The 26,414-nt window shown below is 41.8% G+C and overlaps 1 protein-coding gene across 2 annotated transcripts in view; it reads left to right on the top strand.

The window, feature by feature from the left end:
- The window catches only part of LOC135219690 (protein-L-isoaspartate O-methyltransferase domain-containing protein 1-like), a 221,826-nt gene that overhangs the window by 129,652 nt on the left and 65,760 nt on the right, over positions 1-26,414 (top strand). For both annotated transcript variants that reach the window (XM_064256650.1, XM_064256649.1), the window contains exon 2: positions 18,631-18,724. In XM_064256650.1, the coding sequence (XP_064112720.1) occupies positions 18,631-18,724 (94 nt within the window). The remainder of the gene's footprint in view (positions 1-18,630; positions 18,725-26,414) is intronic.

Below are 26,414 nucleotides of genomic sequence, written 5' to 3'. Positions count from 1 at the left end.
AAAATCATACATTTTTTCATCCGATTGTCGTAATGTTCGCACCATTTTAAATTAGCCGTTACATAAAGTTTTATATATGGAAATGTGTGCAATTTCATGTAGAATACAACTAAAAACAACCCATGATTGTAGCTTTTATCAATTTTGAAATATTTTCATATAGATAACGATAAGTCCCAAAATATCAACCTTTGGCCAACTTTGACTTGACCAAAATGGTTAAAAAAATGCAATTGTAAGCTAAAACTCTTACATTCTAGTAATATTCAATCATTTACCTTTATTTTGCAACAAATAGGAAGTCTCTAGCACAATATTTCGATTTATGGTGAATTTATGAAAAAAAAAAACATTTCCTTACGTCCGCGCGGTGTAACTTCCGAAAAAAATCAGAAATTTTTTTGTCTGATTGTCATGATGTTTGCACCATTTTAAATTAGCCGTTACTTAAAGTTTTATACATGAAAATGTGCGCAATTTCATGTAGGATACAACTAAAAACTACACATGGTTGTAGCTTTTATCAGTTTTGAAATATTCTCAAATAAATAATGATAAGGGGTCAACTTTAACTCTACCAAAATGGTAAAAAAACGCAATTGTAAGCTAAAACTCTTACATTCTAGTAATATTCAATCATTTACCTTTATTTTGCAACAAATTGGAAGTCTCTAGCACAATATTTCTATTTATGGTGAATTTATGAAAAAATAAAAAATTTTCCTTACGTCCTCACGGTAGCTCTTCCGAAAACTCGCGGTAGCTCTTCCGAAAAAAATCAGAAATTTTTTCGTCCAATTGTTGTAATGTTTGCACCATTTTAGATTAGCCATTACATGAAGTTTTATATATGAAAATGTGTGCAATTTCATGTAGAACACAACTAAAAACAACCCATGGTTGTAGCTTTTATCAGTTTTGAAATAATTTCTTATAAATAACGATAAGTCCCAAAATTTCAACCTTCGGTCAACTTTGACTCGACCGAAATGGTCGAAAAACGCAATTGTAAGCTAAAACTATTACATTCTAGTAATATTCAATCATTTACCTTTATTTTGCAACAAATTGGAAGTCACTAGCACAATATTTTGATTTATGGTGAATTTATGAAATAAACTTTTTCCTTACGTCCGCACGGTAACTCTTCCGAAAAAAACAATAAATTTTTTTGTCAGATTGTCGTAATGTTTGCACCATTTTAAATTAGCCGTTACATAAAGTTTTATGTATGAAAATGTGTGCAATTTAATGTAGAATACAACTAAAAACAACCTGTGGTTGTAGCTTTTATGTTTTGAAATATTTTCATATAACGATAAATAGAAAAATTCGTCCTTCGGTCAAATTTAACTCTACCAAAATGGTAGAAAACTGCAATTGTAAGCTGCAGCACTTACAGTCTAGTAATATTCAATCAATTACCTTAATTTTGCAACAAATAGGAAGTCTCTAGCACAATATTTTGATTTATGGTGAATTTTTGAAAATAGGTTTTTTTTATGTCCGCATGGTACGAATTCATGCATCATTTTGTGATAATATTTTGTCTGTGTTGCCTTGATCGTTTTACAATGTGTTATATACCAAAAAGATCGCAATTTAGTGTACAATACAACGAAAAAAATTAACTCGTTAGCTTTAACCGTTTTGCTCACAGCGCGATTTGTATACAATTATATATGACATTTTTTTTTGCGCTGTCATTTATCCCAATATTTATATATGGTAATGATATTTTTTTTCATTTCTGATGGTTGCATACGAAACTTAAGGCAATGGCAAAAAAAGGAGCCAAAAATGAACTCTTAATCTTGAAAACTAAGCGTGCTGTGATTTAAAAAAAAAATACATTTTTTCCCGCTTATTTTTCGCTTCGCTCACTCGTTGAACGGCCGGGGGCCCGGCATACGGGAGACAATTTTTAAAATACCACTTCGGCGTTTAAGGGTTAACAGCTTCAGCTACATTTATAACATAAATACTGTTAGTGTTTACTGTCATACGTGGTTTGAATACAATATCAGATGTTGCAAGGATTCCATCGTATTAGCAAACAAAGTGTCTCATTCAGTTGTTCATGGTTGTACGCAGTTATATACGTATATATCGTTAAGATAATACTTATTAACTTAGAGGATGGTGTAAAATTATGGAAGTGGAGAAGTTAGATGATTGTAATTTGGTCTCTCTCTCTCTCTCTCTCTCTCTCTCTCTCTCTCTCTCTCTCTCTCTCTCCTGTTTCCTTCCATTTACTATCCTCCTTTCATATTCTTTTTTTTCCATCTTACTTTCTATCTAACACTTGATTCTTAGTGCAACTGAGAGGTTTTTCCTCGTGTTACACCTTTTACTGTCAATTTCCTTTTCAGCGCTGAATGACCTCTTAGTCCCAATACTTGGCGTTTGGCCAAAATTGGGTATTGGAAACATCTCGCTGCCTGACTGCATGCGGCTGCCTGCGCCAGCTGCACGCGAGATATAGAAACGCATTTCAAAATGTAGTAGTGTCGATTTCATTACTAACCCCATCGTAAAATCGATTTATCGTTAGACGAATTACAGTACAGTTTGAATACGGACTGTATTCACGATCACGTCTTGAGGAATTTTCCTGAGTTTTTAATGAGGTTTGCCAAGGTTATCATGGGGAAGAGAGTCTGTCTAGTTCCTTTCTTTACCTATTTCTCCTAAAACTTATCCAATGTCTTTACACAGTCTTCTTTATTGGGTCATTCTCTCTTTCATCCTGTTTCTTTGCCACTAACACACCAGAGCAAACAGTTTTTTCACCGTTTCATCCTGAAATTTGGGGATTTCAAACTCTCTCTCTCTCTCTCTCTCTCTCTCTCTCTCTCTCTCTCTCTCTCTCTCTCTCTCTCTCTCTCTCTGGGGTTGAGGGAAGTAATTTTGGCGGGGCTGTGTTCTTAGCACCTTCCACGGATCCCTTAGTTCTCAGGCTGCTGGTCTCGATGCTCAAAGGCAGTTTCGGAGTGTCCGCACTCCGTATTTTATCTTCCTGTAGTGGGTTTGAGATGTAATTGCCCGCCGTAGTTCTTGCGGGGTCTACGGAAGTTGGCGATTCGTCTTCACCATCGTTGACTTTGTCATTATACTTTGTGTCCTCAGCCTCTCCTTTCATAGAGTAGCTGGTAATCTACCTTCAGTTCTCATTTTATGCTTTGAGACATATATATTGTGCCTACCGCAGTTATTGCTGGGGCTACGGAAGTTGTCAGTTCGCTTGCACCATCATTAGTAACGTGTTCATGTCCTCCTTTCGTTAGGGTAGCTGGTAATTTCCTTCTTCAGTTCCCATTGGTTCTGCAGTTCGTAGCCTGTCTTAGAGGCACCATGTGTGTGTGCGCGCGGCACAAATTGGTTTTCTCCACCTGCTCTCTCTCTCTCTCTCTCTCTCTCTCTCTCTCTCTCTCTCTCTCTGGGGTTGAGGGAAGTAATTTTGGCGGGGCTGTATTCTTAGCACCTTCCACGGATCCCGTAGTTCTTAGACTGCTGGTCTCGATGCTCAAAGGGGGTTGCGGAGTGTCCGTACTCCGTATTTTATATTCCTGTACTGGGTTTGAGATGTAATTGCCCGCCGTAGTTCTTGCGGGGTCTACGGAAGTCGGCGATTCGTCTTCGCCATCGTTGACTGTGTCAGTATAGTTTGTGTCCTCAGCCTCTCCTTTCATAGAGTAGCTGGTAACCTTCCTTCAGTTCTCATTTTATGCTTTGAGACATATATTGTGCCTACCGCAGTTATTACTGGGGCTATGGAAGTTGTCAGTTCGCTTTCACCATCATTAGCAACGTGTTCATGTCCTCCTTCGTTAAGGTAGCTGGTAATTTCCTTCTTCAGTTCCCATTGGTTCCGCGGTTCGTAGCCTGTCTTAGAGGCACCCTGTGTGTGTGGCACAAGTTGGTTTTCTCCACCAGCACAACGTCAGCATTAGGTGCTCCGGTGGTTACTCCAAGTGTGGCATCTTCTTGTTTCTCTCCTTTCTCAGCTTTTTCCTATGAATAGGTTCCATTAATCCTTCAAGGCATTTCAATTTGGGTTTGGCTTTGTTTTCTGGGTTTCAGGGTGTACTTCCTCCCACATTTGATCAATGTAGCTTCAGCTCCAGACTTCCGTCCTATTTACTATTGGTGTAACCGGCGTTAGTTGGATCGCGTTTTGCGACCTCAACGCTTTTGGGGCCTTGCTCACCCGTTGTAGTCGGCCAGGTGTCATGTCATAGTCACTGGGTGGTGCGGGGTTTTCGCAGATGAGAGAGGCTGGCTCAAGGTTATGTCATCGTCTTGGTTGTGTACGTTTGGCGCAACAGTGTTTTATTTACTTGTAGAGGTGGTCGTGCATCGCCAATGTATATCCAGCTCAGGTGTAACGTTAACATCACTGGGTAGGGAGGGTATGCGCAGTCAAGAGAGATTAACTCAGGGTTATGTCATAGTATGTATTTTGTTCTCACACGAATTGCGGAACTGGAGATGGTTGGCTCTTGTGAGGGGGTGGACAGTGGTCGGACAAGTGTTACGTCATCGTGGTTGGGGGGGAGGGGTGGGGGGGGGGTGGGGGCTGTGGGGCGGTTTGCGGGATTGCGCAGTCGAGTACAACTTGTTCAGGAATTCATCATAGTCTTATGTGGATGTTGTGAGAGTTGAGGGGTGTTTCTCAGAACCTGGAATGTTTGACAACCTCTTCACTTAGGTTTTGATGGGGTTCACATAACAGACTAATTTCGGTGGGCTGTACTATGTTCTTGTCAAGAAGAGGAGGCCTTCTTCTTGTTAAATCATCTGCCTCTGCACTTTCGGACATCCATGAGAGGGTTCTGTTGAGAGTGCCACTTGCGCTCGGCAACGGTCTTTTAGAAACAAGTTGTCTTCTCGATGGTCAATTTCGTGTGGTCGTCTTCATACTGTGTCCGGTTCGAGCTCAGTTTTCTTTGTCACATACTGAGGAACTTTTACCTCGTCCAAGAATCTTATTTGTTTTCCCCTAGGTGCCCACCTAGTTCCTTTTTCCAAAGTGCAGTCAGTTTCTTCTTGCGATGAGTTCTTCATCGCTTTTGGAGCTTTCTATTTGGGGCTTCGTGTCCAAGGGCGCAAGGTATTGCGGATGGATACCCTTCGGCTTTCGGGAGGAATTTTTCGGTGTCTGCGATCGTGTAGGCAGTTATTTGAGAGTCTGTGTGGATTTTTCACAACACTCAACCTTAGGGTTTTTCAGTTTCTTCAGAGAAAGGTTACTCTCTGGGTCCTGTCGTTGCAGTAACTTAGTTTTGTAGCCAGCTTGTTATCGTTAGGATGTTAGAAGTTTAGGTAGGTAGTGATAGTCTAAATGAACTCGAGTATTTCTGTTGATCAAGCTTAGACGGAGTATTGTTCCTTTAGGCCCTTGAGGTTAGGCAGATCCCGATGGTCATGTTGGAATAACTACAACTTCATCAGCACAAGTCATCTGCGCCAGGAGCAGCAGCGATGTCCTGCAGACTCAACTTCGCCTCCATACATGAAAGGCTAGATAGCCACATGGGAGGTTCCTCCATACATGAGAGGCTAGACAGCCACATGGGAGGCTCACTGTTTCCCCTCCATACATGAAAGGCTGAATAGCCACATGGGAAGTTCATCGTTTTCCCCTCCATACATGAGAGGTATAGAATACCACATGGGAGGTTCTTCAGACTCAGGCAGTACCTTAGACCCAACACTGACGTTAAGGTACTTTCTTTGCGAACAAACTCACCTACTGAGTTAGATAATTAGGTGAGGATACATACATTTATACATGGTAGGTTGATTATGAGTTACCTGCATATGCTCCGTGGATAGGTCGGGCTGAATTAGATTGATCCCACCTCCATTCAATGTTGTTAATCGGGCTAATTCAGGTGTTCAGGGAGTGTATTGCAATATGAAGTTTTCATAGTAAAACTAATATTGTAATACTTACCTGAACACCTGAATGATTCCCACCCTCCTCCCCACTTCATTTTGATAGTGAATGATTCAATTGAGGGGACAAGCCTCTGGTGGCCGGTATTTGCAGCAGCGTTGCCAACGGTAACATAGGTAACTCATTTGACTAGATTTTACCTGCAGCATTGGTAACGCTGACAGTTAAAATTACCCACTTGGTGGGTATATATGTGAGGATATAGTTCAGGGTGGTCATTGACCAGGGCTAATTCAGGTGTTCAGGTAAGTATTACAATGTTAGTTTTACTATGAAAACTTCATTATTTTTATTTTTGTACATACATAAATGATACAAAGATGATTACAGCACCTACAGTTAGTGCATATACATACTTTTACAAGATGCGATACCCATTCACAAAGTTGCCGCACTTTTCAAAGATGACATCCCTTCATAAACTGTATAACCGTATACGTACTATAATTAGTATAAGTTTTAATGCTTTTAAGTGTAAAATCAGTATGGAGATTTTGTGTATGCTATTTATATTTTTTAAAATATATATGTACGAAAATATGTTAGATATAAAAAGAGAGAAAAAGAGAAAGAGAAATCCACAGATAGACAGATGTATAGACAGATGAAGAGAGAGAGAATTACACCATAAGTGTTTCTCATAGTAACCCAAACAAGTAGCGCTTATTGAACTGGTGGCCATTAAGTAAATGCATTCGCTGGTTTATTGTAATAACCTTGCAGCTCCCACCGGAACCAGAACATTGCCGGTGATGTCATTAGTCACACCCATTAAAGGAGGTGTTAAAATTAATTTCTGCCCAAACAGGTGGTACAAATGACGTGATCAACCAATGAAGGAAACCAGAAGGCAGCGACAGAAAAAGACCTTCCCACTTTTAGGAGGGATATCTCTTTGGAGGATGCCTACTGAGAAGCAGAGGAAGCAGAGAAGGAACAGAGCATCCAGAGGGTAAGGTTGTGAGCCTCACCAAAGCCATGGGGAAGAAAGGCTTCAAACATCAAGACTTCGCCTCTACAGGTAGTCCCCGGTTATTGGGGGGCGGGGGGTCCGTCCCCCGGTGGTGTACCGATAAGCGAAAACCACCATTAACCGAAATTCAGTGATTTATGGAGCCTTAATGGCACTGATGACCGGTTATGGCACCATAAACTGCCGATGTTATGGCGCTAGACAAGCCCCTTAAAACCAGATCACCGATAACCGAGTCTGCAGATAACCAGGGACTGCCTGTACTCTCAAGACAAACTAAAACTTGTAAATTAATACTGTATATTGTTATTAGTGTGAAGGAAGTAAGAAAAACAGTATGGTGTCTTTGTAAGCATCCAGAGACTACAATAATCCAGAGAATCTACATTAGGTGGCCTACAATACAAATAAAATAAAAAGGAATATAAATATAAAACTCCCCCAAAAAGGTGACAGCTGAAAGAACAAGCAATAATAAGCAGTGTATGACATATACAAAGGCAGTACATAATTCACAGTATTTGTTACTATATAAGACCTCCATGATGTCAACTAGTAAAACATAAAAGATATCAGAGACATAACAGAATTGTCGTTCTGAGAAAATGACTTTCTTAACCTCAGAGAAAAGTGCTGGTACAATCTGTATGTACTGTTATGTAATTACAGCACATACAGTTAATATACTTTCAGAAGATGTGATCCCATTCGCACTTTTAAAAAAGATGATACCCCTCCAGAAGGGGTCTGGAACCTAACCGTGTAAGTTTGGATGTATTACTGTAGTAAGCTTCCTTGATTGGGTAGTAGGAGCCCTGGGTTGTAAGATCAATGAATGTGCTTGTTTAGATGAGGAGACGTTTTTGGACATTTCAGATGTTATTTCCTGCTGTGATAAAGGCATTAGAGGTAGTTACTTGGAGTTGGCCTCTTTTTACTCATGGCATTCTCTAAAAGGGACTTTGGTACTCATTCACCACTAAAGGTGTTTCTCAAACAGATCTACGTTGCTTTACTCTCCTCTAGATAGGAGACATCTATTTCCGAGGACAATGTGATCCAAGTTTCTTCTGAGTTACAGAAAAAATTGTCTCAGGACTTGCTTTCTCAGTCTGCATAAAGCCCAAGTGATCCTACTCCCAGCTTGCGCCTGTGGCTTGATCCTTCCCTAGATTTAAGGGTAGAGTTCGCTTCACCCCACGTTCCATCAAGAAATCTTTTGCCAAATCCTTCTCTAAAAAGTGAAAGGTTACTCCTTCATGTACTGGTAGGAGTGATGCTCCTCCAGTTTCGGAGAAACTGGGAAGTAAGTGGAGTGGAACCTTGGATAGTAGAAGTTTTATGGGGAGTTTAAGGGTATAATATAGTATAGAATACTTACAGTATGTATCTAGATACCTAGGATGACTGCATAAGCCAGCATGAGAGGTTTAGTAGTAGTTGGTATATAAACAATGTCCTTTGTCAGTCTTATATAGTCACAGTAAGTGATATTGTCTTAGTAGAATAATATAAAATAGTATTGCAAGTATTCGTTTCTAATAGTCTGGACAGTACTTAATAACATCATAGTTACTGGTTTCTTAGCAAGTGCCATTTCTAATTGGTGCAGTGGTTTCTTAGCAAGTGTCATTTCTGGTTGCGCCTTGCTGATCATCTCTCTGTTCTTTTCTTGCAAATCTCTCTCAGTCAAGGCACTAAGTCTTAGTTTTTATTGTAGTACACTTGAACGAGCCACAGGGAGAGTGATTGCGGGAGGGGGGAGAAGTTGAATCCTCCAGTCAAGGAGAAGAAAAACCCTCCCAAGAAGGAAAAGTCGGAACTCTGCAATGTTCCCTCTTCTTGTAAAACACTCTCCACTGCAACTTAGACCAGGAACGACATTCCAGGCAGGGATTAGTAATTGTACAATAATTAACTCTGCACCTACTGCACGTCGTATGAGGATCTGTGATCACAAGACACCAGAAACCTTGAGCACGGAAATCCCTGAATGCCCGGGCACATGCGTTGACGAGGCTGTGAAGACTTGGAGGAATCCATAATAACGGAAACCATCACACACAAACACTGAAAAGGAAAGAAACACGGGGACAAATCCATTGGCTTGGAAGGAGAGCAAAAGCGATAGCGTCTACTCTCCAAGACAGTTAAGGAAAAGACTGAACGTGTGTCATGGAGTACGGTGCACAGTCTCTGACCTGCTATCACCTCACACATGCAGGAGTTGCCAGATCTGACAGGTTCCTTGCTTTGCAACCTTTGATGGAAATTATCCTATTGTTAAGACCGAAGGTTTGTTCCACATGTGAACAAAGATAGAAGAAGATAGAAATATTACGATACTGCACTCCTCCATCCTTAGTACTAAAAGAAATCCGTCTTACAATACTGTAAGCCCTCCACCCTTAGTAAAAACAAAAACAAAAAGCATCCCCTTTTGAGACATTAGCTGAGATTACAAATCCATCTTAACTACATGTCTTCTTGAGAGGACCATCTTATACTAGGATATGGGGAAGTATGACTAGCAGGTTCCACACTCGCAAATAGATGGAGAAGATAACCATGTTGCTTCATCTGAAACAAGTGGCCTAGTCAAATAACTAGCTGAAACATCAACAGGGGTAGTCTGTTGAGGTGACAGAGGAACAGTTCTAGTAATCATCTGGTGCTTCTTTACTACATTTCCTGAGGGTAAAGCACATTTTAGGATATGGGACCCATCTGCTCAACAGCAGTGGAAGGAATCCACTATGAACCACCTGAATCATCACTAATGATTCAGGTGGGAGGTTGTCATGGTAGTCACTTTATAACAAAGAAACTTATTGAGGAAAAGGAAAATGTATCTTCTTCAAGTAGTTCTGCAGCAAGGAGGCATTCCCGCATGTGTTTGGAGCATCTGTTGTCAGATTGTTCGAGAATAGTCTCTTGTTTTGTGGAACTCCAGCATGCGGTCGTTGGTAGCAACACAACGCTTTGGATATGACGTAACATTTTTTCCAGAGTCTTCTGAGAAGTTCTTGGGATGGAAACGTTCATTGGTTAGCTCCACCCTTTCAGCCCCTCCTCGAGATCGACGTATATATACAGCACTCTGAGGAAGTAAGGAGGATCAGATCATCAGAGAAAAGAGAGAGAAGGAACAGATAAGAGAACGCACGAGAGAGAGTGGGAACGGAAACAAGAAAGTAAAGTCCGTAGTTTGTAATCAGAGAGAGGGAGAGAGAGAGGTCCCGACGACAAGTAAACACTTTCCGTGAAGAAGCGTTGTGCAAGTGGTTTTGAGAAGCAACCCGCCCTTCAAGTTTCAAGACTAAGTCATTCCTTCCTGCAGTGTGAAGATAAGAAGAAGGTCATCTGAAGACTTATCGGACTTGATTAAGTCTTTTGATACCTGCAAAGGTAAGGACACTCGGCAGATAAGGAATTTAGACATAGTCCTGAAATAGCTGTCTTGTCCTCCTTTTGAACCCCTAGCTTCTGCCTCACTGAGGAATTTAACTAGAAAGACTCTCTTTGTGATTGCTTTAGCCTCAGCCAGAAGAGTGAACAAAATTCAAGCCCTTGGTTTCTCAAATGGAGATGCTTTAGTCTCATTTACTAAGAGTGAAAATCCTATGAAACCTTGGCCTCGTTCATTTACTACCAAGAACTTGTCTAGTGTAGTAGATGTAGATGATGAAGAGAAGACTCTGTCCAGTGAGAGTTCGGAAGTTTTACATGCACAGGACTGAAAACTAAATTAGAGCACCTTCCAATAGCTTCTGGGGCTCTGTTAAGGACCCATCACGTTAAGGACCCATCACGTCCTCTCTCTAAGAACGCCCTTTCATTCTTTCTTAGAGACCTCATTCGGGATGCCCATTCTCATGAGATTAGAGCAGTGGCGACATCTCTGCCTTCAGATATAATCTTTCATTAGCTTCCATTCTCCAGTCCACATATTGGAAATGTTAGTCAGTCGTTGTGAATCAGAATCACTATCTTAAAGAAGTAGAAACGATTTTTAATGATTTAGTACCTTGGGTCCGTTTGCAGTGGCTGGCATGGTAATGGGAGAAGCAGCATAGCAAGCATTCCTTCCTACCTTATTCTTTCCCTTGAAAACCGGTGTTGAGTCCTTGGGAGTCTGGAGGTATTTGGTACTGGATACCCTCCAGAATCATTGGTGGGGTGGTGGTTTTTTATATTTGATGTAGGTAGTTTGTCAGTATTCTGGCTTTTTATTGTTGTTCATGGTACTGCACCCAGGGCAGGGGCAATGTCAATGCTTTTCCAGCGCTTGGTGAATTCCTCGCTGTAAGGCCACTATGTAGTAGGTGACCCTGGTCTAACACCACACCTTTATTAAGTTGAGAGTAGCTGTGCCAGAGGCAGTTTTGTCTGCTATAGCTCCCTTAACAGGTAAGGAAACAACAAGCATTATGTTAATGCTGACAAGAATTTTATATTTCAATGCTTTTATGAATTATAATTGCAATAGTTGTTCACCCATGAATCCCACCTCCTAACAATGTGGGAAACAGCTATGTAATTACTTGGTAAGTTACTTAAACAATAATGATGTTTTTATAATAAAATAATGTTTTGTTTATACTTGCCAAGTAATTACAGAATGGGAGCCCACCCTCTTCCCCTCTCATAGATGAAAAGGCATAAATAACATTGAGCTGCTTTGCCTAGTTGTTTACCTTTCCACCCTATAGTGGATGGGGTACCGACCTACACCGAAACAAAAGATTCGCTGCCGCGATTCTAAAATTTTAGCTACCGGTATTTAGAAATACTTAGCTATGTAATTACTTGGTAAGTATAAACAAAACATTATTTTACCATAACAATATCATTTTCTTGTATTGGGAGACCTCAGTGGTCGACATGAATTTTGTTGTGACATTTTAACAAATCAAAGAGGCAACCTTGTCTTATCATTGATTGAAAGTTCAGATATGACTTATGAAAACTGAAAACTCACCCATTTTCAGATTCAGACTGGTACATTTTCATTTATTGACTTATTCATCACCAGTTCTGATACATTCACAGATTTCAACTGGGAGGTGTTGGATGATCTATACAGTAGTGATCATTTCCCAATTGTCATCAGAACTGAGAAATATGAGCTATTATACAGAATGCTTAGGTGGTGTATGAATAAAGCAAATTGGCCCCTTTTCCAGGAACTTAGTTATATTGAACTGGATGCAAAAGATATGCCAACAATAAGAGAAGCAGTGTTCTATTTAACAATGATTTTTATGTTTAAAAAATATCCACAATTACGTATATATAAAAATGTTTCTATGTAAAAATATAAAGCAAAGACTCGAACACCTCATCAGTGTAATGTTACACTGATGAGGAACACCGTTCAGGTGTTCGAGTCTTTGTTTTATATTTTTACATAGAAATATATTTTTATATATAATTGTGGATATTTTTTAAACAATTTGTTTTCACGAAACTGTGAATTTCTTAACAATGATTTTCATGTTTGCAGCAGGAAAGGCAATCCGAAAAACTAGTGGAAAATCACATCGGAAGCCTGTTCAATGCAAAATAAGACACAAAGGTATGAGAGCAGCTTTTACTAGGCACAGAAGACATATATGTGACTGCTACTTGATCTCCTTGAAGAAGGCCTGAGCCAAATTCAGATGGCAAATAAAACATGCAAGATGAGAATCATGGATTCTTTTTATGTCAACAATTACCTGGAAAACACATAGCCAAAATATGGGTAGTTATTAAGAAAATAGCAGGAAATTATAATCGTATTCCCCTCCCCATTTTAAAAGTCAATGGTGACTTTATAGTTGACTCAGAAGCTGTAAGCAATGTATTTGCTGAACATTTTGGAAAGATATCCAGCAAGGATGAAAATTCTCCATTTTACAGGGAGAGAGAGTTAAGAGAGTCTGAAACACTTGATTTTACTTCTTTTAAGTCTGAATGCCATATGCCTTTTACCATGGAGGAATTTTTATTTGCTCTTAGTAACAGTAAAAATACTGTAACTGGACCTGATGAAATTTTCTATGAAATGATCAAGAATACCTCATTGGAAATAAGTATTCCATTTTAAGTATTATAAATAGAATTTTTAAGGAGAGTGATTACCCTAGTGTTTGAGAAATAGTGACAGTTTCATCCTTTGTCAAACCTGGGAAAAAGTCATCTGTCCCTACAAGTTATAGACCAATAGCTTTAACCCTCTTACGCCGAAGCGGTAAAAAAAAATTGTCTCCCGTGTGCCGGAGGTGTTTCAGAGTGAGCGTGGAAGCGGAAAATATCTTTTTTTTCAAAAATCACAGTGCGCTTAGTTTTCAAGATTAAGGGTTCAGTTTTGGCTCCTTTTTTTATCATTGGCTGAAGTTTAGTATGCAACCATCAGAAATGAAAAAAATTATCATTATCATATATAAATAATGCGATATATGATAGCGCAAAAACGAAATTTCATATATAATTGTATTCAAATCGCGCTGTGCGCAAAACGGTTATAGGTAACAAGTTACTTCTTTTTCTTTGTAATGTACACTAAATTGCAATCATTTTGGTATATAACACATTGTAAAACGATAAAAGCAACACAAAGAAAATATTATCACAAAATAATGCATGAATTCGTAACGCGTGGACGTAAACAAATATTTTTTTCAAAAATTCACCATAAATCTAAATATTGCCCCAGAGACTTCCAATTTCTTTCAAAATGAAGACAAATGATTGAATATTACTATTACTGGTAAGAGTATTAGCTTACAATTGCAGTTTTCGACCATATCTGATGAGTTAAAGTTGACGAATGTCGAATTTTTTAGATATATATTTTTTTATATGCAATTATTTCAGAAATAAGAAAAGCTACAACCTTCAAATATTTTTCGTTTTATTCTACATGAAATTGCGCACATTTTCATATATAAAACTCTATGAAATGCCTAATATGAAATGGAGCAAATATTCCGAGAATGTGATGTACGCATTTCGGAGATTTGTGGCGGAGAATCCGCGCGAGGAGGGAAGGAAAGATTTTTTTTTAAATTCACCATCATAAACTAAATATTTTGCTAGAGACTTTGAATTTGTTTCAAGATGAAGATAAATGACTGAATATTACTAGACTGTAAGAGTTTTAGCCTTCAATTGCGTTTTTCGACCATTTCGGTAGAGTCAAAGTTGACCGAACGTGGTTTTTTTTCTTTTTTATCGTGATATATGCAAATATTTCAAAAATGAGAAAAGCTACAACCTCAATTATTTTTTGTTGTATTCTACATAAAATTGCGCACATTTTCATATATAAAACTATGTAACGGCTAATTTAAAATGGTGCAAACATTACCACAATCGCACGTATGATTTTTTCGGAAGTAGTTTTACCCCGCGGACGGTAAAGAAAATGTTATTTTTTTCATAAATTCACCATAAATCGAAATATTGTGCTAGAGACTTCCAATTTGTTGCAAAATGAAGGTAAATGCTTGAATATTACTAGAATATAAGCGTTTTAGCTTACAATTGCGTTTTTTTACCATTTTGTAGAGTCAAAGTTGACCGAAGGTTGAAATTTTGGTAATTATTAGTTTATATGAAAATATCTCAAAACTGATAAAAGCTACAACCATGGGTTTGTTTTTAGTTGTATTGTGCATGAAATTGAGCACATTTCCATATACAAACTTTTATGTAACGGCTAATTTTAAAATGGTGCAAACATTACGACAATCGCATGTATGATTTTTTCGGAAGAGTTACCGCGCGGACGTAAGGAAAAAGTTTTTTCATAAATTCACCATAAATCGAAATGGTGGGCTTCATTTTCACGTATGAAGAAGTTTTCGTTGTCTTTGAAGTCGAAAACAAAGAAGGAGGTGAAGGAGGAGCAACAGTAGAAAGGGCGTCTCCAAATTCTTGTAACAGGAGGTCCGTAAGCCTCTTGTATGAAGAGACCGAAGAATCCTTGGCCAACTCATCATCCGTTGCCTCTTGATCCTCTTCAGAAGAAGGTCGCTTATCCCTCGTCCGGGATGCAGTGGTTCAGATCAACTCGGACAACACCACAGCCCTGGCTTACATCAGGAAGCAAGGGGGGACGCACTCCTTCTCCCTGTACGAAACAGCAAGGAAACTTCTTCTGTGGTCAGAGGAAAGGAGGATAAGACTCCTCACCAGATTCGTGCAGGGAGAAAGGAACGTCAGGGCCGACCTTCTGAGCAGGAAAAACCAAGTCCTTCCCTCAGAGTGGACTCTTCACTCGGACGTGTGCCAGGAGCTGTGGAAGACGTGGGGCAGACCTCACTTGGATCTATTTGCGACCTCCAAGAACGCGAGGATAGACCTTTACTGCTCCCCGATATCAGACCCGAGAGCAGTAGCGATAGATGCGTTTCTGCTGGACTGGAAGCATTTAGACCTTTATGCATTCCCTCCTTTGAAGATTCTGGGAGAGACACTAAGAAAATTTGCAGCATCGGAAGGAGCCAGAATGACATTGATAGCTCCGTTCTGGCCCGCCCAAGACTGGTTCACAGAGGTACTGGAATGGTTAGTAGACATTCCAAGATCCCTGCCACTAAGGATCGATTTGCTCAAACAGCCCCACTTCAACAGGTATCACAAGAACCTCCCCGCTCTCAATCTGACTGGATTCAGACTGTCAAGAGTCTTGTCAGAGCGAAGGGTTTTTTTGGCAAAGACTGCAAGGGCTATTGCCACTGCAAGTTGACCTTCTACCATCAGGGTCTACCAGTCGAAGTGGGATGTCTTTCGACGTTGGTGCAGGAATCAGAAGCTTTCCTCCTCCAGTACCTCTGTGACCCAAATAGCAGACTTCCTCCTTTTCCTGAGGGAAAAATGCGGTCTGGCGGTCTCAACCATAAAGGGTTATAGAAGCATGCTAGCCTCAGTGTTCAGGCACAGGTGATTGAACATCTCGGAAGATAAAGATCTCCATGACCTGATAAGATCTTTCGAGACAACTAAGAAAGTCTCTAATTTGACGCCAAGCTGGAATCTCGATGTAGTCTTGTTTTTCCTGAGGTCATCGAGATTTGAACCACCTCAATCAGCCTCATTTAGAGACCTAACGATGAAGTCCCTGTTTCTCATGGCTTTGGCTTCGGCTAGGAGAGTAAGTGAGTTGCAAGCCTTAGAAGGAAGTGTAGGATTCAAAGGAGACAACGTGATTTGTTCCTTTCTTCCTTCTTAGCCAAGTACGAAAACCCCTCCACTCCTTGGCCCAGGAGTTTTGAGGTAAAAGGCTTATCCTCCCTCGTTGGAGTAGAAACAGAGGGGACTCTTTGCCCTATAAGAAGCCTTAAGTTTTATCTCCAGAGAAAGAAAAAACTTAAGGGCAATATGGACAACCTCTGGTGTTCTGTAAGAGATCCCAGTAGGCCTTTGTCAAAAAATGCTCTGGCATTCTTTATTAGGAACTTAATAAAGGAAGCTCATGTGGCATGCGATCAAGACCATTATAAGCTCCTGAAAGTCAAGCCACATGAAGTGAGGGCCATCGCCATGTCGTTGGCTTTCAAGAAGAATATGTCGCTGCAGAATCTCATGAAAGCGACTTTTTGGAGATGCGACTCGGTCTTCGCCAACCACTACCTGAGAGACATGAAAATTACGTATGAGAAGTGCTTTGGGTTAGGCCCATACGTATCAGCGGATTCAGTGCTGGGGCAGGGAGCTGAAGCATATCCTTTTTAAATTTTTTCCCCTTTGGTTTTTGGTTTTGTGTTTTTATGGTTGTATGGAAGAGGATGCAGGTAGGCATCTCTTACAAGTCGTATTACTAACAATTAGTACTTTGGTTAGGTGATCTGAGTTTTGCTTGAGCTCCTTGCAATGGTAGTGGACAGGTTGTGTCATATAAGTGGGCGGATCCCCTTTGACAAGATCCTAACTGGATTCTACCAAGTAAGCGGATACAGTTCCCATTGGTAGACCCAAAGAGTCTTTTCAGCTGTAGGTCACGCCCTCGCAGACTAATAGACAGTAACTATGAAGTCTTCTGCCTAAAACAGGGTAGAACCAAGGTTTTATATCATATAACATGTGTTGTTTCCCCTTTCTTTGTACTTGAGTGTCTCTTTCCCTCCACCAAGGGTGTCAATCAGCTAAGTAGTATATATCTGACAGGAAAGTGCATGTACAAAAATGATATTGTTATTATACAATAAAGTTTTGTACATACTTACCTGGCAGATATATACGATTGATGGCCCGCCCAGCCTCCCCTCAGGAGACAGGTGGAAGAGAAAATCTGACAAGAAAGTGGGTTTGGTTCTTACACCCGCCACCCAGCAGCGGGTAAGGTAGATCACCTGACCTACCTGTCGCGTGTGCCGCGAGTTTTGAATTCTGTCGTGACGTCAGAGACGTAAGCTAAGTATATATCTGCCAGGTAAGTATGTACAAAACTTTATTGTATACTAACAATATCATTTTCTATAAGGAAGAAAGTAAGTTTATTTTGTTTTCATTCTCCTGAGACCTGCCTTTTACCAACTTTGGTGTTGATTGTTTCCATGAAAGTTACTGTTTATTTTATTTGTTAGCTTGTAATTTGTTGTTGTACTTGAAAATTCTTATTTTTGCATAGTACCATAATTATAGCATGGTCCCTTGGAATAGATATAACCTTGATACTTGAAATTATCATGAGGAGGAATATCACCTTCGCACTCTTTTATTACCAGTGCTTTGTTGGCAAATCTAAAGCTACCTACCATAATTTCAAAGTGGTAAAGACTGCATTTTGTATAGTATGTAGTTTTACATTTAGTGGAAGAAATAGCCTCTTCATCAGAGTTTGTAGGCTATTTACTTTGAAAATGGGACTGCTAACAGAGTTTCATCAATCTACATTGGTAGGAAGGTAAATAAATTATTGGTAAATACAAACACATGTCTCTAGTTGTCAGAAACAACATAACTTGAGTTGAATAGAAATTCTAGGTGTATATAAAGTTCTAGGTGTAAGTCTTGATTCTAAATTCACATATCTGATCTAAATCTTGAATTATAAAAGAAAGAAAGTGCATGTTGAGATAGATTATAAATATTTGGAGACCTTTCTTGAATTGTTTTTTTCTTTTCTTCTGTCATGATTTAGTTATGCCCTCCTAGTTGGTCTTCAGCAACTGACTTTCATCATAAATTGTTATAAAAAAACTGGAGATACGTAATTTTCCTAATTTTTATTATCTTTTGCATTCCTAATTTTAACAGTCTTCTCTTTCTTATGTAAGGTTTAATACCACACAATCTGTGACCAGATTTTAGAATGATAGAATGATCTTCCTGATCAGATAGTTGGATTGTAGGAACTTTAGAAATTCAGACTAGTCCAAGTGCTTTTCTGCTCACCAAGTTGCCATAAATCTTGTTTCAATTTTGCTATTTATTTTACTTTGTTATTTACCTTATTTGTTTTCTGTATTTCATTATTGTAGATTACTCCCTACTTCTCAGTTTATTTTTCTATACTAATCTGCTTTCCCTATTTGGGTCCTTGGACTTGGTGCATTTTGCCTTATTCAGTTAATTGCAGTTGTACTAGTAAAAATAATATAATAATAATAATACTAATTTCAGGCATCTGTCTCTTTGAGTGATGTAAACTACCAGTAATTATTACAGAAGAATGCTGAAATTACCTTGACTCATTGAATTTCAGGTGATGGAAAGCTTGCAGCTTGCTCCTGGGCATTCTTTCCTTAATTTGGGATCAGGCACAGGATATCTTTCAACCATGGCTGGATTAATCATAGGTATGTTTTAGTTATTGGTTTCTTTTTAGATTTTTTTTTACTAGGCTTTACTGTTTCTCAGTAATAAGTCAGTTCTTAGAGGCTGTTTGCAAGTTCAGCCTGTCTTAATATTCTGTTGCAACATTAATTCAGGTAACTTATTAGTCATATTTAATCTAGTATCCAATGCTTCAAATGTCCATACTATTTGTCTGAGGTCTGTATGTGCAATGTTATAATCTCTTAATTTTGCTGAATACTTTTGCAGAGATACAATTTATTCTTACCTACCCTTACAGGCCAGGCTAAAATATATAATAGGCACACCCCTAGACCAGGCAAACTTCAAGGTTGGCCAATTTAAGAAAAAACACATCAACAGAATTAGGAAGATATGCAAATGCACATGGTTAAGAAAAAGATTTTTAAAAATTTTATGTACCTTCTACAGGAAATTGGAAGTGAATATTTCTGACTCTGTGAGGGGCCTCTTTTCCAAGACACTCATTAAGATGTGTTAATTTTAAGATATGTAAAACTAAAACGCTACTAAGCGATAGCGACGGTACCCGCAGGCTGCCTGTATATGTATGGTAAAATATTTATGAGGTGTAGTAAAGTGGGGAGATGCACTACCATTTTGTGAGGTATTCATTTTTTTGTTTTTTCTCTAATACTATTCTGGGCTCAGCTCGTGTCGCTTGCGCAAATATCCTTTAATCTATTATTTCTAGGGTAAATGTACTAAACACATACCAGAGAATAAATAAAATAAGAAAAAGGTCAGTATAACTGACTCGCTCACCCTCTAGGAGGGTGTCGGTATGAACACTAGGCGAGTGAGACCACTACCACGAGCCAAATGCCATAGAAATCTCCCACTACAAAACCCTCCAAGAGGGGACCGTCCCACAGAGAGAGCAGCTCGTACTACTACTACTCCATCCCATGCTTGCGACTGCTGCGCCTCTGGTGGCCATCCTTTTTTCAGTTAGCTTCACACGAGTTCAACACGTGTATTTTTCTCTCTGTGATTTTTGTGCCCTTTCTTCGGATTTTCGATAATGGAGCGCGCAGCTATTGCAGCAGCTAAGTTAAGTACTCAGTATTTACGGTTAGCGAGTTTTTTTTTTCCGTCCCCGAGACAGTATTTGCCGTTTTTTAGGTACAAATACGTTCTCGGGGGCTGGAAGCATGGCAGCATGGTCCTGCCGCATGTTGGGTTCGTTCTTGGTCTCCCATACCTAGAACATCCCTTATTATTTACGCTCTATTTTGATTATCCGCGTCGTTAGGTCTACTCAGGTTGTCATACATGTATGTATTTCACCTTATGTAGGCTTTTTCTATCCAGACCCTAGTCCAGGTTCTTAGTATCGGCCCCTCCCTGACTAGCTTTTGAGTGGTAGACTCGCCTTCGGGCTAGTCGCACACTCCTGGATTTTTCTCCTGCTTGTTTTTTACCATTCTTTCTTTCATTTTTATTATAATATTTATATGTTTTGTCACTGTGAGGTTAGTTAGCGTCTGGCTTAGCCTAGGTCCCGGCTCGTAGAGCCTAGTCTACCGTTGATCAGTTCGGTCGCTTCCACATAGCTTCTCTCTGATCAGGTTGGTTTAGCCCTATGGGCCTATATGCTACCGCTTTTCAGTTCAGGTTGCTTCCCGATAGCTTCTCTTCTGATCAGTTGGTTGGCCTAGGCTTGGTTACCGTATCTTAGTTTACCGCCTCGTGGTCACTACGTGTCACGAGTCAGCCAGACGCCTGCCAGCCCCCCCTCCCCTCCCCCCCCTCTCCCGCTCTCCATAGAGTCGGGTGGGGGTGGGTCGGTCTGTCCTTGCTCGCCCCGCAATGCCCGAGCCTGGCTCCCTCTCCCCTCCACCGGAGGGACCTGGGAGTCCGACAGTCCCTGACTGGTTCCGACCTCTCCGCTTCTCGGCTCGGCCGGGTGGTACGTTGTGGGGGGCCCTGGCCTTCCCCCCCTCCGTTACTTCCTTGCCGCTCCGGGCTAGCTCGAGTCTGTATGTCATCTCGCCCTTCCCTCCTTACTAGAGCTCCTCCTATCGGAGCCCTGGTATCCAGCGGAAGGGTATAGTCCACCGTAGTTGGACCGGAGCATACAGTAGGTCTTTACTAACCGTACCGTATTGCTGAGTTACTACACTCCGCTCCTTCACTGGACCTAGTCCGGTTCATGCATGACATTGCATGTAGGTTTAAGTTATCTTTAAGTTTATCTTAAGTTTCTTAAACCATCCCTACCCCTCCCTTTCATTTTACCGGATCTCTCCGGGATTATAGCCTATTCAGGCAATGCAGGGAGGGGTTATGCCCAAATTTTTTCCGAGCTCCGGCATGTAACGGAGTTCTTTGTCCTTAGTCTGTAAGTGTTCCCCCTTTAAGATACTCATGTGTCTTCCCACTTACAGGCCACCAACTGTGAGCATCCGGGATGTTCCGCTACACTTCAGGACCCCTGTGGGACACGAAGTTGCCGGTCCCATGCTCCATGCGCGCGACTCCGCACGGGGACATCCAGGTCTGGTACCATGAGACGTGTACCATATGTTTACGATCTGGTGAGCCAGCTTTTGGAAGGCGTAAGTATTCCATCTCCGCATGCTGCTCCGCTTCTTTTAGTACTTAAGTTTACGTTATTTACTTTAACTTAAGGCATCTAATTTAAATTATATTCTAAATTTTAGTTTTGTAAGTTATTCTTAATCTAAAATATACCCTCTCTTACAGGCTCCGGCAGTAAGAGATACGCCATTGGCTACCCTGCGGCCTGGTCGGAGGTTTTGGCAAGAACGCCGCCAAGGGTCAGCCCTACATACTGGAGAAGCGATTAGCTCTGTTAATCTTTCCCGGAGGCAAGGCGACTGGGTACGTCGACCCGGTAGAGGCGGACCCCTCTATTGCCTTTATCCAACAACAACTGGCGGCCTCCTTAACAGAACAAGACCAGGATATCTCCACGGATGTCGCAACCCTGGATATAAATGTTTGAACCTATGGTAGGTATAGACGACCTGTTTGGCCGAGGTAATAGTAATGCAGGTACCCAAGGGTCTCCCTTGGGAGTGACTGTTTCTTCTACCCCTGCAACCATCTCCATCCTTCCAATGGCTTTAACGGTTTTGATGAGTTATATACTCCTCCAGAGGCTTCGGTTGGACCTAAGATCAAGTCCAAACATATGGACCTTGACTAAGACGTCATCGTCTTCGAAGAAGACGTCCTCGTCTTCTTCCTCGCGCAAGTCTCCGGCTCGTAATCCCGGCCCGCCCAGACAGTCTAAAGGGGTCTAGCTCCGGCTCAAAGTCCTCAAAGAGGTAAAATCCTAAGGAGAAAATCCCGCCCCACCCGGCAGTATGTTATCACCAGTTCCACTACCTTTGGTGCCTATTCAGAGTCTCCCCTCCACCTCCGCAGCAGCTCCGGCTTTGGACACCAATGCTGGCCTGTTGCAACAGGTGGGCGACCTAGTGGGCTCCCTTAAGACGAGTATGGAACATTGATATCCCGCCTGTCGGACAGGATCACTTCTCAGGACACTATTATAGCCGGTCTAAGAGAAGCCCCTCTTGCCTCTCCCTCAACCTCCAACACTAGCGGATCTCAGCTTCCCCCGCAATGACTCGCTGCCCGCTTTCTCCATGAACAATCCTTGGAGAGTAGCATCATACGCCCCCTTCCAAGAATGGTCTCATCTCCATACCGGAGTTTGGAACTCGAAGAATAGAGGACTTCGAGTTTCTACCCGGAAGGCCTACAGCTCCTTCATAGGCTACGCTAGGCTCACGCCTTCGGCTATGGTTAGGGATGACAGGGTACCAAAGGAGACAGTCCTCTATTCTCGAGACCAGGCTCAGCGAGAATGGCTCAGATGTTTAGAGGACATGGACTGTTGAACGAACACCAAGATCCAACCATTCAAAAGTCCCTTTACCATTTTCACCGATGGACGAGAGTACCCCGCTCCCTTTCCTAACCAAGATAGCTAGGTCGACCATCTCAAGCAGCTCAAAAAGGGGAACCCATGCCTCAGTTAAAAGAAGCAGACCCCACATCTCCGTTGCTCCCTTCAATTGGAGAATTGTGGGAAGACTTGCCTAATACTTTCACAGCTGGCAAACTCAAACCTGACTGTGCTATGGAGCAGTTTGGTGAAAAGCTGCCCAGGCTCCCTGATAGTCTTATTCAAGCGGAATTTGACTCGAAAACACGACTAGCCAGGTCAATCAACCTGATGGCTATGTCTGAGGTAGCAACCATGGCTTATGGTTCAGAACCAATTTTTAAGCTTATGACCAAAGCCCTGACTCAAACGGTGCAGTCAGATATGTTCGAGTTTGCCACTGCCAGAACGAATGTAGGAAGCATGTCCTGCTAGAGGCAACCATTCGTCATGAACCGAATAGGTTACTCTCTTCTAACATCTGGGGCGCAGATCTCTTCCCAGAGGCTATGGTAAAGGAATTCCCCGCAGAGGCTACGAGGTTGAACCAGAGCCTTAAGGACCGTTGGGGTCTTACGGCTAGGAGAAGGTCAAGACCTGACACCAAAAGGTAAGGGGCAAAAAGGAAACCCAGACGTTTCCAGCCTTACCAAAAGAAGCAACCGCGCTTCCCTCACAAGTTCCTACAGTGCCGTTAGTGCAGACAGCCCAGCCCTCCACGTCTAAAGGTCAATCACAGCCATATTTATGTGATATCCCCTCAGCCTCAGCCCTCCACCTCATACGCCATCTCTCCAGCTTACAATCAAGCCTTCGAGAGTCAAGCTTCTCAGAAGTATGACCGCTCGAACAAGGGAGGCAGAGGTAAGCGGTCCTTTCGTGGGAGAGGATCGGGAGGCCCCTTCAATAGGGGAAAGCATTCAGAGGAGGTCGAGGGGGTTACCAGAACCAATGAAGAACTTCAGGTAGGAGGGAGGGCTGTTTCACTTTCGCCACCGGTGGAACTTCAGCCAGTGGGCTCAGAGCATAGTGTCAAAAGGGCTGGGTTGGAGCTGGTTGACGAACCCACCTCCAGCCAGACCTTTCCCCGTCAACTTCCTTCCAAGGAATTGACAGAGTACGCAGAGGACCTCCTTCAGAAAGGAGCTATAGTCAAAGTCAAAAGGTTAAAATTTCAAGGTCGCTTGTTCAGCGTTCCAAAGAAAGGCTCAAACAAAAGAAGGGTAATCTTAGACTTGTCCCGCTTAAACTTAGCCATCCGCTGCGACAAGTTCAAGATGCTCACGATTCTCACAGGTGCGGACCTTACTTCCCCGTGGGGCCGTCACCACCTCTATCGATCTTACAGACGCCTACTATCATATCCCTATTGCAAGACACTTCCGTCCGTATCTGGGATTCAAGATAGGAGATCAGACGTTCTCCTTCAAGGTAGTCCCGTTCGGGCTCAACGTGGCACCCAGGGTGTTCACGAAGCTAGCGGAAGTAGTAGTGCAACCGCTCAGAGCTCAAGGGATTATGGTAGTAGCGGTATCGTCGACGATTGGTTGATCTGGGCCCCATCAGTCGAAGAATGCAACAAGGCCACACTGAAAGTGATCCAATTCCTAGAATATCTAGGATTCAAGATAAACAGATCCAAATCAAGACTCACTCCAGAGTCAAACTTTCAGTGGCTAGGCATTCAATGGAATCTATCCTCACACACTCTGTCGATCCATCCACCAAAAGGAAAGAAATAGCGAAGTCAGTCAAGCAATTTCTAAGTCACAAACTAGCATCCAGAGAGCTCAGGAAAGGATCCTCGCTCTCTCCAGTTTGCTTCAGTAACGAACATCTTAATGAAAGCCAAACTAAAAGATCTAACCAGGATCTGGCGCTCACGAGCAAATGTCAGGTCCAGGGACAAGCTATCCTCAGTGCCTCTGATTCTAAAGAACCGCTTCGGCGTGGGCAAAAGCCAAGAATCTGTCAGTGTCAGTTCCTCTTCAGTTCCCTCCACCAGGGATCACCATCCACACAGACGCGTCCTTAAGCGGCTGGGGAGGGTACTCCCAAGTCAAAAAGGTTCAAGGAATTTGGTCACCCCAGTTCCGTCAGTTCCATATAAACGTACTGGAGGCAATGGCAGTTTTCTTGACTCTGAAACAAGATTACGCCCACCAAGGTACTCCCACATAAAGCTAGTCTTGGACAGCGCAGTGGGTAGTACATTGCATAAACAAAACAGAGGAGGCTCCAAGTCGCGTCATCTAAACCACGTCATGATAGCCATCTTCTCCCTGGCAGACAAATTCAGTTGGCATCTTTCCTCCACCCACATAGCTGGAGTGAGAACGTCATAGCAGACGCCCTATCCCGATCAGTACCCCTAGAGTCGGAATGGTCTCTAGACGAGAGTTCGTTCCAATGGATCCTTCAAAGAGTCCCCAGGGCTACAGGTGGATCTCTTCGCATCACAAGCAAACCACAAACTACCGTGTTATGTAGCCCCCAACCTGGACCCTCTGGCTTACGCCACGGACGCCCTGGCTCTGGACTGGAACAACTGGGAGAAGATTTACGTCTTCCCTCCAGTGAATCTCCTTATGAAGGTATTAGACAAACTCAGGACATTCAGGGTCAAGTGGCTCTAGTAGCCCCAGACTGGCCGAAGAGCAATTGGTACCCCATGATTCTGGAACTGGGCCTTCGTACCCCTTCGGATCCCCAGTCCCAAGCTCTCCCAGTCAGTACAAACGAAGACTGTGTTCGCTTCCTCCTAGGGATTCTCAAAAACCCTAACTTTATGGATTTCATGAAGTTTGCGGCAAAAGAGAGGCGAATATTGACCCTCAGAATATTCTTTTCCTGGAATCCGATAAAAGGGATTCAACTTTGAGGCAGTATGATGCTGCCGTCAAAAAGTTAGCAATCTTCCTGAGGGAGTCAGATATCAGATTCATGACAGTTAATTCTGCTATATCCCTTTTCAGATCTTTATTTGAAAAGGGTTTAGCAGCTAGCACTATTACGACAAACAAAGTCAGCATTGAAAAAGATATTTCAATTGGATTTAACATAGACTTGACAGATACCTATTTCTCGTCTATTCCTAAAGCATGTGCTAGACTTAGGCCCTCTGTCAGGCCTACGTCAGTTTCATGGTTCTTAACGATGTCTAAAACTGGCTCCGAACGATAATGACACATGCTCGTTTATGATGCTCCTAAGGAAAACTCTGTTTTTATTAAGCCTAGCTTCAGGAGCAAGAATTTCAGAACTGTCGGCTTTATCCAGAGATCCGGATCATGTTCAATTCCTTCCACAGGGGAAGTGCTACTTTCTCCGGAACGTAGTTTTTTAGCAAGAATGAAGATCCTTTGATGAGGTGGGAACCTTGGAAGGTATTACCCCTTCCGCAAGATGTTTCCCTTTGTCCAGTTTCAACCTTACGAGCCTTTCTATCCAGGACCTCCTCTTCCTCATCGGGGCCCTCTTTAGGGGGAAAAGGGAAAAAGTGTGTACTTTATCCACTAAAGGCGTCGTAAGGCAAGAAATCCTGTACTTTATCAAACAAGCCAATCCTGACTCCTTTCCAAAGCACATGATGTCAGGGCAGTAGCCACCTCAATTAATTACTTCCAGCATATGAATTTGATGATTTTAAAGAAGTATTCCGGATGGAAATCGCCGACAGTGTTCAAACGTACTACCTTAAGTCCTTGGAAGCTCTGAAATTCCCAGCAGTAGCAGCGGGTAACATAGTT

The sequence above is a fragment of the Macrobrachium nipponense genome, chromosome 1, assembly GCF_015104395.2.
Source record: "Macrobrachium nipponense isolate FS-2020 chromosome 1, ASM1510439v2, whole genome shotgun sequence".
NCBI lineage: Eukaryota > Metazoa > Arthropoda > Malacostraca > Decapoda > Palaemonidae > Macrobrachium > Macrobrachium nipponense.
Note: the sequence above shows the minus strand (reverse complement) of the source record. Positions and strands in the feature narration are given on the sequence as shown.